General features: G+C 37.9%; 2 protein-coding genes across 2 annotated transcripts; one reads left to right on the plus strand and one right to left on the minus strand.

Annotated features, from left to right (window-relative positions):
- The first annotated feature begins 315 nt into the window (after positions 1-315).
- On the plus strand, positions 316-5,772 carry LOC132188647 (uncharacterized aarF domain-containing protein kinase At5g05200, chloroplastic). The gene is made up of 10 exons (XM_059603164.1): positions 316-645; positions 843-985; positions 1,489-1,602; positions 1,844-2,032; positions 2,120-2,275; positions 2,649-2,914; positions 3,016-3,113; positions 4,183-4,361; positions 4,877-4,993; positions 5,401-5,772. The coding sequence occupies exons 1-10, from the start codon at positions 438-440 to the stop codon at positions 5,578-5,580; spliced, it is 1,650 nt and encodes a 549-aa protein (XP_059459147.1). The 5' UTR covers positions 316-437; the 3' UTR covers positions 5,581-5,772.
- An 860-nt stretch (positions 5,773-6,632) lies between these two features.
- LOC132188730 (protein ENHANCED DISEASE RESISTANCE 4) lies at positions 6,633-11,433 on the minus strand. Its single transcript, XM_059603262.1, has 3 exons — positions 11,184-11,433; positions 9,683-9,934; positions 6,633-9,256 (listed from the first exon to the last, which is right to left on the minus strand). The coding sequence occupies exons 2-3, from the start codon at positions 9,801-9,803 to the stop codon at positions 6,936-6,938; spliced, it is 2,442 nt and encodes an 813-aa protein (XP_059459245.1). The 5' UTR covers positions 9,804-9,934; positions 11,184-11,433; the 3' UTR covers positions 6,633-6,935.
- Between the last annotated feature and the right edge of the window lie 1,563 nt (positions 11,434-12,996).

The raw sequence follows: 12,996 nt of genomic DNA on the forward strand, positions 1-12,996 counted from the left end.
GTAGTCTTTGACTCTTTGTGTCGTATATGCGTAATGAATGAAAGGCCCATTAGACTGGACTCCACCCAACTAGACAAACGACGCCGTTCGAGACTTGTTTTTTAGCCGCGGGATCAGGATATACGACAATCTTTGAAACATTGCCGGATCAGCAATTTGACATCTACGGCCAAAAGCATGCCACGTTAACAACCTGCAAAACCAGAGTTTTGTCTACCACTTTCTTTTGATTTGTTTTGTTTTTGTTTTTGTTTTTTTCATTTTCTTTGTTTTTTTTCTTCTATTCCCTTTCCCCATCGAAGGATTGTTTGCCTTCTGTATCACTTCCCACGTGTCAATCAGTAATAAAAATCAATCGAATAAAAGAAGAGAAGAAAAAAAAAAAATCTCAGATTTTGGTCGAAAGACAGCGTCTGGAGCTGAATTTAGAGGAGGAAATGGCGGTTTCAGCTGTGAGAGGCGGTCGCTTATCAATAATACCGGTGTTCCATCGTCATCATCATCTTCATCGTCCTCAGATGTTATTCTCGGACAAAGATAACTCTTCAAGAAGAAGGCACCCGAATGGTCGTGGCTCAAAGCGTTTCACTCTTTCTGCCCGTTATTCTCAAGCCCAGGATCTTTTCTCTTCCACCCGCCTCCAAGGTATTTTTCCTTTTCTTTTAATGGGCATGTTTCTTTCAAGTAGCTGAATTTATCAAGCTTCAGTGGCAATCCAAATACTCATCCGACTATCATTTCTTATGCTAAGTTTGGTGATTTTCATTATCCAAATGTAAAGTTGTATGATTAAACCGAAGCTTTTTTTTTTTTTTTGAAAAATCATTGTTGTTATCTTTCAGATAGTTTGGAGAGGCTGCCTAAACTGGTTGAGGATATTGTCCAGACATCCGTAAACACTGGTCCACGTGGTGCCATCCGGCTGGCCCAAGGTATCCAAGCATTTATCGGTGTTGGTGGCGAGTGGCTTGCTGATGTATCCAAGGTACCCCTTTTACACCTGTCTCGCTCCTTTTGGGATGTTCTTCCCGTTCATTATCGGTATTCCTTTCTGGGAAGTTCATCAGGTGAGAAAAGAGTGCGTAGAAAAGTCAAAGCCCTTATTGCAGTGTGGCTTTGAAGGTGAAGAAAATGAGCACTTGTGATATGGTTCAATTGAACGGACTGCAAAGGCTATCCGATAATCATTTCCTTCACTGTTCTATGACCCGGTTCTACCTATTTATCTTGTTTGTAGTAAATGGATATGCTCAATAATAATTTGACATCATAAACCTCAAACAAATCTTATGACACACTATAAAGTTAAGCTGGATAGGTTTTGATGATGTTAAATGGGTCTCAAGCCCCATAAGTGATTTTAGAGAGCTGTAAGTAACTTCGACTACTCCTTTTGGAGTATAGTATAGATACCACAAACACTTTCCTCGAGTCGTGACAAATCTGACAATGTTGACAGAAATATTGACAGTTTTTCATCTTTTGCAGTCAACAAATTCATCTGCTAGATTAGCAACTGAAATGCAGCTTGGACTACTTTCGCCCCTTTATTTGAGGAGATTGTTTGAACGCCTGGGTGCAACTTATATCAAATTAGGTCAGGTAAGTCTTGATGGGTTTTTTTTTCTTTCAAGAGTTATTCCCCCCCCCCCAAAAAAAAAAAAGAAAAAGAAAAGTTATTTGACCATAAAAAATGCAATGGAACTTGTATGGCCACTTAATAAGTTCATTCCTTTCCTCTAGGATATAAATTTCTTTTTTGATTCTCATTCTTTGCAGTTAATTTATCTTCTATATGTGAGGTACATTGTAACTAATGAATAACTTGGCTTGCAATTGGTAGTTCATAGCATCTGCACCCACATTGTTCCCACCAGAGTATGTCCAAGAGTTTCAGAACTGTTTTGATAGAGCTCCTGTAGTTCCTTTTGAAGATATTCAAAGGATTTTGCATGAGGAATTGGGGAGACCCATAGATAGTGTTTATGAATATGTTGACTCGACTCCTATTGCTTCAGCCTCAATAGCACAGGTTAATATCTTCTCTTCCCACTCCCCCCTTTTCTCCCCTTTAATAATATATTTCTGACTGATACAGATTAGAATTTACTATGTCTAGGTTCATGGTGCAAGGCTTAGAGGCTCCCAAGAGGATGTAGTTATAAAGGTCTTGAAACCTGGAATAGAGGATATATTGGTGGCAGATCTGAATTTTGTTTACATTGTTGCTCGCATATTGGAGTTTTTGAATCCTGAATTCAGCCGTGCATCACTGGTACAAATTTGGAACTAATTACTTTAATGCTTATTTTGGATTACTAGTATAAACACCTCCTCAAGATATTTCATAACTCATATGTTTAACAATTATCATCCGTTAGCATTTTCTTTAGTTCTGCATTGTTGCAATCAAATTTTGGGATGTAAATTCAAGTTTTAGTTGCACCCAACTTAGTGGCATGTGAAATAGTCTAATGCAGTGATGACATAATATGTTTTTGTTGTGGTGTATTTACTTCTCTGTCCTTATTGGAAAGAATCAATAGCATTTTCCATATTATTCATGAATATTGTTTGATTATTTTTTTCATTGTTTCTAGAATGATGATAGCTTGAAGCTTTCACGTAATTAAACTTCCATTCAGTAGGTTGGTATTGTTAAAGACATTCGAGAGTCTATGCTTGAAGAAGTTGACTTTTACAAGGAGGCTGCAAATATTGAGTCCTTTAGGGGATATTTAGAAACCATGGGACTGACAAGGCAGGCTACAGCTCCAAAAGTGTATCACCACTGCAGCACCCGACGAGTTCTGACAATGCAGAGGCTTTATGGAGTTCCTCTTACTGATCTAGAGTCTATAAGTTCGCTGGTTTCTAGTCCAGAGGCTAGTCTCATAACTGCCCTTAATGTATGGTAGGACCAATCTCTTAATTTTCATGCATGTGCTTGCAAGGTTGATGTTTATTTCAGTCCAGGTGTTAAAACATCAATTTTTTGATGAAATGTTAATACAGGTTTGGTAGTTTGCTTGCCTGTGAATCCTTCCATGCAGATGTGCATGCAGGCAATTTGTGGTTGTTACGTGATGGCCGTATTGGGTTTCTTGATTTTGGTAAGCATTTATCTCTTATTATGGGTTTTAATTTATGATTTAGTTTTAGCTGTGATCTTTTAGGATATTATGTATGGTAGGACCAAAGTCTTAGTATGTTTTTACATTACTCACTTCACTGGCACATTTACCGGTCAAACCATCTTAAGTGGCACCCCTTTATCTTTTAGGAGTCACCTCTAAGTTAGAACAGATTTTAATTCCTTATCTTATCTTTGTAAGCATTACCCTCATCCCTTTTGATGTTCTCATTCCTTATGCTCACTTTACAGACATGTTATTCGTATAAAGCAAATAAGTCTTACGTTAGCCATTAACCACCACAATGCTCCTCCTTTCTCTGGGATTGGGATTGGCCAAGTACCAAATTAGGAGGATACTAAGCATCGACACTTAACTTTCTTATGGTTTTAAACCTGATGTTTTTATCAACAATGTGGTTTATCTATTGATTATCAGCAGATATATTTCTAGTTTATAAACTTTTTTACACTATATACTTTCAAACTGGAACTCGTGACCTTTTCCATAAAATTCCCATTGTCAAGGTTGCGATATCCCCTTGGATGATATGTTAGCACATTTAATGAAATATTAAGTAATATGGGAGTTACAAATTAATTTATTCCATTTCTAGAAAAAACATACACTAGTTAATATTTAATGGAGCATAAAGGCAAGGTGACTAATTCCAGCCTACCCAACCCACAAAAGGGGATATTTAAGCGCATCCGCCCCCTGGAGGCAGCTGATTCCAGAGGAGGCTTGAAGCATTGTCACATTAGCCTTGCCAAAACAATGATTTCTGAGTACTTTATATTTGTAACTAGGATTTGGTTTGAGAAAATTGTAGCTCTTGCCCTCACTTCAGGTGACTAATTCTCTTCCTGATTTTCTTGTACTCTCCATTAACAAAAGTGGCTATTAATTTCTGTGTTATTTTCTTAGTTTCCATCATATAAAATGACAATTCATATGCTTGTGAACTAATTCTGTTGTCATTATTAACATTGAGTATTTGTACATGAAAGCATTCTTGCATGTAACACAGAATACATTTAAATTACAGGAATTGTTGGGCGTATATCCCCAAAAACATGGGCTGCTATGGAAGTATTTTTGGCATCTATTTCAACTGAAGAGTATGAGTCAATGGCATCTGCCTTGATTGAAATGGGGGCTACAAACACGGATATTGATTCTAGGGCATTTGCAAGAGACTTGGAAAAGATATTTTCATCAATTCAGGCAAGAACTGTCTACCTATGCAGTTGATATCTATTGATTTTTTTTCCCAAAACTAACTGTTATGTTTAAGAATGCCATGACTTTATAGCTCTATGAAGTAAATGAGTTAAGGGCCGTAGGTTAAGTAGTTATTCTGTAATAATTTTTTGTTCCATATTCAAAGTTTGTGGCGCTTAATGTGAAGCCTGAGATAGTTTAATTTGATGATGGGGGAAAGAGGGGAATTCAAGGCAAAAGATAAACTTGTTCCTTTTTTTCTTATAAAGCTTTATTGCTTATCAAAAAATGATTATTATGGATATTGTTGTTGTTGTTGTTATTGTGGATGTTGTTTATTGTTATTATATGGTGAAAGAATATGAACTGTAAGAGGTTTCCTTGGCCAAGTATAAGTGATTCCACGGTTGGATGATTAATAATTTAAAATGTACAACTGACGTTCTATGATCATGAGTTTTTTGGCTAGAACCTGCTTGGCCAACACATTTATGTCCAGAATAATTTTTTTTTGGCAGGATTTGGATACAGAAATAGTTGTAGCAACAGCCAGGGGGACAACAACAGGGGAAACTGCTGTCTCTGCTAATCTAGTTGTTGATGAGAGGCAAATGAATGCACTCTTTCTTGATGTGGTAAGTTGTTCTACAATATATTGTTCAATACAAACGGCTGTTATTTAGGCATGTTAGCCAGCAACTTTATTGGTTTTAGTAGGTGCTATGCTAGCTCTTCACTAATGAATATTAATATCGATATAACAAATTATTGGCTGCCTACAGGACTGTGGAAACACCACAGATTTAGATGTAGTGTTCCACTCTTCCTGACCACCACAGATTTAGATGTAGTGTTCCACTCTTCCTGACCATCTAAATGAAGTGGTGCCAGCAAATAAATATATACATTAAAATGGTAAAAAGCATAAAGTAAGACTAAAAACGTTGAGGAATTTCTTGAATTGGTAGGTGACTATATCCTTGGGTCTGCGAAATGGTAATCACTAGTTTTAAACCGTTTTATATTTTTTACTGTTCCACAGGTTCGGGTTAGTGAATCATATGGATTGAGATTTCCTCGTGAATTTGCACTTCTCATGAAGCAGCTTCTGTATTTTGACCGGTACACCCGGTTGTTGGCTCCCAACTTGAATATGCTTCAAGACCAGAGGATCTCCATTGTTTCGAATCGAAGAAGCAAATATGGAGACAGTTTCAAGTGAATCACCCTTATATAGATATACATCCTCCTAGGTCAAAGGCTTTATTTTTGTTTTTACTTTTGTAGATATGGCTAGCAGTACAGAGTTGGAATTATACACACCCGATAGAAATACTAAGAAGGAAAATATTTGCACTCGCAATGATTTGTTATTTCTGCTGTATGAGCATTAATTTGTTCCTCTCTCTCTCTCTCTCTATTCCTGGTGCTTTCTGCATCTGATGATTGTATGAACTTTTCTACTGTAGCCTTGTCTTTAACCAACTAGTCTCATTTCATTGCGTTGTTCCGGATTTTTGGAGAACGGTCCATAACTTAGCTTTCTCCAGCTGGGTTGATGACATCCTCTTTCTTCTTCGTCTTGCCTGAGGATTTTCAATGTATATTAGATCACCAAGTACGTGGCTTTCATTACCACCTCGTCTAACAATCCCAACGACTTTTCATTTGCAGCAGCAACGTATTGCTTCATCATTGTATTGCTAGAATGATCTATCACACTCCTACCATATACTTTTCAGGTGCAACAGCAATGGCTGATTGACTGTTCTGCCGGTGACTATATGCGTGACCAATAAGCCTGACCTGTTATGTTTTGGGGGCTCGTTAAGAAGAGGAAAAGGATATTTTTAATTTGAGCCTTTGTTTTCATCGTCATATTATGATTTTCAGAGACCCAATACTTAGAATACTCGAAATCATTTGTTCCTTCGGATCAAAGGCAATCTTTTTCCTTCAATCATGGTCTGTTGATTGTGAAACCAGACAGAGTGGGCAGTTCCTAGAAAGGTCTCTGCCAGACCGACATCGGCTAAACATTGCAGGCCTCAACCATAACTTTGTTTCATGTTCTAGAGAAGCAAACTTGAGGGAGGGTATTGAAACTGAAACATTTAGGAGGCAAGGTGCAACCTTGATAAAAAGAAGGCAACGTAGAATAAAAGAAAATAGTAAATAACACTTGAGAATCCATCTCTTTAATACCTTATTTGTACCAGAATCAATGTCACGTATCTCTCTGTGATATGATAATCGAAAATCAAACACTGAATAGAGATAGGAAGTTTGAACACTCATTACACACGGTCAACTATAATATACACAAATAAACAAATTTAAATAGAAATCTGTGTAAATATCTACATATACAACAATCAAAACCGTTGGTTTCTATTTCTATATACTTTCAGAGCAAAGGGATGAATCTATGAATCTTCTTTCATATTAGATCACCAAGTAACACGTAGTGAGAAAACAAATCAACCTCAGACTCCTCAATGCTTCACCCTCCAAGAAATGGGTACTACAGTACTGTTTCCATTTTTAGCGTATTCCCCACAACTGTCGCAACATCCCTCATCTCATTGACCTTGCTCCTGTGCCAGAAGGCCCAAGCCCATTTATGACCTGGCTCGGTGAAGAATAACCCATGAGCCGATGAAGTGGGGAGCTTGATCTAGGCTCAATTTCTGAGGAGGATGGTATCTCTGCATTGGACGAATTGGAGGAAGGTCCAGCTGATTCATACCTTCCCACGAAATTCTTATGTTTGTTATGGGACTGCTTCAAAACAGACTCCTGTCTCGCACCCACAGGCTTGAAAGGATCGGACGACATGTTTGTTTCAGCTACATTGCCTTGGAGGGCATGGAAAAACGAGGGAAGAGGATCTCCTTCAGTGGAGTAGGAGAGCCCGTAATCATCAGAACATGACACAGGATCCGCATATGGAGAAGCATTGACGTGAGATGCTGAGACCAACCTCCCATTAATAGCATCACTATAGTCATCGACCTCACTTGGTGGAGGGTCCATGGCAATGGGTGCAAATGGAACTAAATGGGTTCTGTTCTGAAGTGAAAACTTGAGCAGCTCTGAACAAGCACCGCACCTTAGCTGATGAAATCTCTTTCTAAAGAGAAGAAAATCTGCAGGTAGCTGCAGTGGGCTGGAGCAATTATAGCAAGTTATGAAAGGGGCACCACCTGCTATAGGTCGGAAATGTCGCTTAGCCAAATGATATTTCTTCACCTCATGGTCTTTATGCCTCTGCTCTTCAGACTTTGTTTCGTGAGTGTGTATGGGGAACTCAGAGTTCACATACCGTTGGGGACTTGAAGGCAAAGAGTTGTAAAAATTGTTACCAGCATGGAGCCTGCATAACCCTTTATTATGGAAAAGGGTGGACGGAGGAGGCAACTGTGCTGAGCACTGCCAGTCCTGGAGATGGCAATGGAGACAAGAGTGATGAGCTTCATGTCTACTGCATGTTGTCTCCCCTGAGAAAGGTATGTGCGAGAAATTGTGCTGCTGGAGCCAGCTGCTTCCCGGCCTGCCTCTTCCAGGAAACCTAGGATTAATTAAGTCATTGCGAAATGCCCCCTCAGGTGCCTCATGATCATAGTAAGCTGGAATATGCTTTTCCTCCCAAGTGGAAACCCTTCCATTCAGATAGCATCTTTTGTTAATTTCATCCTGCAATTCAGAAACAATTTGCAGCAATTTCGTCTTGTCCTGTTCAAGGTAATCAGACCTGTCTGATGATTGAAAGCTTGTATTGCGGTGGAACTGATTATGCACTTGATTTGAAGGTCCAACATCTTCATAGCCAGCAAGGGAACCCATTCCATAGAAAGGCACCCTAGATGGATAATTGTCTCTCTCGTGTCTCCTCCAGTTTCTTTCTGGGCGGCCATGGGTTGTGGGTTCCAGCAATTCATCTTGATGCATTTTGTTGCGTTTATTGGCTGAATACTTCTTAGTGGGTGACAAAACTACTTTACTGACAAGATGCTTCCGGTCCATCATGCTGTTCAGCAGAAATTTGTCCTTTTTTTGCCTTTCTTCAGAAAGAATGGAGTTTGCAACCTTATCATTACGCCTAGATGAACGCATCTGATGTTCAGGGAATTGGTCATCCGTCCCATCATAAGAAGATACACTGCCCTCATAGGCATAGTAACTTCTTGTTGTTGGGGATTTAGACATCTCTCCAAATCTACCGCTGAGCTCAGAGCTGGGATTGGCAAACTCTGCGGTTTCTATCGTATCTGTGGACCTTACCCGGTCAAATACACGATAATTTTTCTGAGGTTGCTCTAACTGTTCATTAGGAGAAGATTTAAGGGTTTCTGGTGAAATGCTTTCCCTTGCTGGCTCGTGATGAGTAACAATAGAAGTACTCCCCGTTGTAGCCACTATATTGTCAGTATTCAAGCTTCTGAAATTAGAATCACCTTCATTGATACCTACTTCTAAGTTTTCTCCGGCCAATGGTAAGCCCTCACCATTTTCCTTTACTTCTGAATTTGCTCCTGCCGTTGGTGATGACTCTTCATTCCCACGAGGAACAAGCTCAGCTGACAAACGCACTTCCTCGGAAACCCCAAGCTGCTCACTATTGCCATCCCCAGATTGTCTTTGATCCCTCTCATTGTTTTGGTCCGAAGAACATTCACCCGAGGAAGGAAGAATATCTTTGTGACTAGAGTAGCTAGATTCTTTATCTTCAGTAACAATACCCAATGCATTAGTCTGAGCAGCATCTGTTTCATGTAAGCCAATTTCCCTGCTTTTCACATCATCTTCAGTAACAATACCCAATGCATTAGTCTGAGTAGCATCTGTTTCATGTAAGCCAATTTCCCTGCTTTTCACATGATTTTTTCGATTTTTTGCTGCACGCAGGAAGAGGATTTAAAAAATTAATATAAAACTTTAAAGGTAGCAAGATTATCTGTAGAAAGCAGATAAAATGGATGAACGTGATGGTCAAACCTGAAGATAGTAAAGATGGTCCATCAAAAGAAAGCAGTAGTAGTAAGGGGTCCAAACAATGGGGAATAACACACTATTGTATTGAAAACAATTCCAATACAAGGAGAATACAATGTCTGTTAGCTTATTTTCATTCAATAAAATAGTTTACAAATTTTACATGAGGTTGAGATGGTAGATGATTATAATCATCCTAAGCCCACATCTTAAGTTTTAGAGATTTCCTGAATTGATTATGTCTACTCCCTGCACCTGTCACGCAACCATAAACTAATCTGTATTCTCAGAGTTTATCTATCTTGTTCTTAAATCTTTTAGATTGTTACCTTGGAGAATTGTGTCACATCCACCGCACTTGAATAGAGTATAGACTGGCAACTCTGGAAGAACCTGACGACATTTGGGGCATCTAACCAGTCGAACTTTAGTAGTCAACCCACTGGTCATCTTGGTCCAGATATGTGGTCGTGATCAACAAAAGAGTAGGCTTCCAACACCCACTTTGACAGAAAATTAAATATTAAATACCAGATTCATCCAAGAAACTTTTTGTTGAAATACTATGAGGCTCTCACCATCTGCATTCAGATAGAAACAAAGATATACACAAACATCAGATAAATGTATGAATGACAGATTTCGTAATTGCAAATTGTGGGACAATGAAGAGCAAAGAAAATTCTACAGATGACTTAATATTAGCAGAAGCCATATCGAAAGGTTGTGGTTTTCAATTGTCTTTGATGAAGTTGCCCAATCATACTAACTTAGTAAACCATTAGAGATTTGATCATGTTTTAACTCATAATCTCTTGGGTCAATGATCGTCCCAAAGATTTCTAGGCATAAAAAACTAACTCAAGTAACCTGGGAAGCTGAACTTTAATTCCTGGTGGAAGTTCAAGCAGATGCAGCAATGCCATTGTCAGAGTCAATTTTGCCTCCTAAATCAGATTTGGATTAAAAAAAAATCACTTTACTGCTAATTGCATTTGGAATTAGCTTGACCTCTGTGACCTGTTAAAGTTTTCCATCAAGAAGTAGATGGGATGGACTTGCATTTGCTAGCATTTAAAAGTCTTATGTTTCTTTAAAGAAAAATTTGAACAGACACCCAAAATACAGGGAAGTTGTGGATGAAAAGGGCTGCAATGAAATTAAACATAAAGAACGAAGAGGACCCAGGAACTTAAACTCGAGATAAATTGATTCAGTAAGGTCAACCTGTACAGTAAAGCGAGGAAAGTAGGAGTATACCAGCAAAATTTGGCAAAAAAAAGAAAAAAGAAAAAAAGAAAGAGGATCTATACATGTTAAATATTAATATAGGATGTAACAAATTGAATAAATACACCTGAGACAGTTGCTTAAGATATGCAGGAGGTGGAGTGAAACGCAAACAAAATTGAAATTGAATGCTACTGCTACAGAAATGGGTAATTTTTAAATGTACCAAGTTGGAAAATGCTGGATCAAGTTATAAGGAAGTATAGATCATCATGAGCAATTAAGGAGTTGAACTAACAAATATGAGATTCTAAGAAGAATGAGTCAATTGCATAACAATGTAACGAGAAAATTAGAAAAGAAGAAAAAGTAAGAATCTGCAAAATTGGAAAATTGATTACAAAGGAAAGCAGGTGAGATCGGGTCCAATTACAGTTGATAAAGCACATACCTTGAGATTGGGAGATAGATATATAAGATCCAGAGATTGTGTGTATGCTACTTGTAATTGATTTAATGTAATGATAACAAAGAAGGGGAAGGGAGGGTCTATATTCTATAATGTATGTGGAGGTGAGGGAACGGGAAATGAACACGAACCTGTTAGGAAAGAGAGCGAATTGGAAAATTTGAAAGAATTTTATTCTTTCCCGCAAAGTTGACGACCTCTGTTCTACGAATTCCTTCTTCTTCTTCTTCTTCTTCTTCTTCTTTCACATATCGTGTTTGGAAAGGTTTTACAGTCAAACCCCCGACCCTCCCAAAAAAAAAGAAGAAGAATATTAAAGAGAAGAAAAGTAAAAGAAGCTATCTAAAGTCCCTACTCTCTCTGTATTTGTTTCACACCAGAGAGAGAGAGAGAGAGAGAGAGAGAGAGAGACGGGAAGGTGAAGGACTTAAAAGAAGCCAGGGGGAGTGAGGCGCCGATGCCATTCAAAGCGCGAACGACGTGTCATCCTACGTGTACGACTATTCTCCCTCTATCTATTGTACGTGTGGCAACCGGCAACGCGCTCTCGAGTCTCGCCTCCCTGCCCTGCCCCGACCGTTACTAATTTACGTTTGTTTTATGTCTGCAACAGTGCTTTTTTAACCTCCATAGTCAACTCTAATTTTCTTGTTACGACTTATGATTTTAGCGTGCGGCCATAAATAATCATCCTGATTATTATCAACCTATCATTTGTGAAGTGTGGTCCACCCATTAACCAAACCAAATCCCATAATTGATAATACACCCATTCCTGCATTGACTGGGGAATTGGGTCAATGGTGGTGTGGTGGGCACCCTGGCCAGCTGGTGCCTGACAGATGGCTCTGTTACAAGCCACTCGCTACTTTGTTTTACTCTTCATTTATTTATTAAAAAAAAAATAAATGCTTATCACATTATTTTTTTTCTTCTCGATCGATTGTAATCTTAATTAAATCCAACCCTTTTTTTCAAAGAAAGTGCCAATTAAGGCCCAAGACGAACGAACAGTACTCATCATTCCTCCATTCTCTAACCCCACTCTCCACGACAACCTCTCATTTATTTAATGCTTTTCTTGACCAAACTTGATGAATTTTTGGTTCCATCCCCTTTACCCTTTTCTTCTTTATTAATTCCTTTTTACATATTAACCGACAACATAAGCAGATCAAATAACATAACATAAATAAGTTATCAGATCTCGTTTAATCTTGAAACATAACAATCCTCCCAAGTACTAATTCGATACTCCCGGTCCACCATTTCAAACTACTAAACTAGCTTCTAATCATAGTTTTAAATAAGGTAATCAACACTTGATATAACCAGTGAATTTGACAAGCACAATGTTGTATTTTTTTTTTACATTTATTTATTATATTCAACTTATATATTATATATGTGTTTAAGTGACTTTTCTTTTGTTTTTTTAAAATACAAGGATATGAAACTATTGTGAAAATTAATTAACATTACAATAAATGTTATATTCAACTCATTCTTCTTTCTCCTTTGTAATTATATGTATGCAAATAAGAAATACTAGGTCAAAGATTGGGAGATCTGAAGGGCATGGAGTTAACAATATATAGACCACGATGTGCTCAGAAATTAAAAACAATAATAATAACAACCATAGACCATGGCAAAGTCAACATACGACGGTCAACAAAAATGAATGACTTCTCGTCTTCTCATCCACAAGAAATTTTTTACTGGCAATTAAGGGAATCAAACCACAACCAATCATGTCCGCGCGCTGTGAATCTTGTATAATCATTCCGATTCAGAGAAAAAAAAAATTAAAAAATTGTATGACTATTCCTTAAGTTAAAGAATAACCATTTTCATTTTTCATGGAATGACTACTCAAATGCTAAAAATCTTATCAAAGTTAGAAATAATTATTTCATTTCATGAGTTTAATCCTTATACCAA

Source organism: Corylus avellana, chromosome ca7 (genome assembly GCF_901000735.1).
Source record: "Corylus avellana chromosome ca7, CavTom2PMs-1.0".
NCBI lineage: Eukaryota > Viridiplantae > Streptophyta > Magnoliopsida > Fagales > Betulaceae > Corylus > Corylus avellana.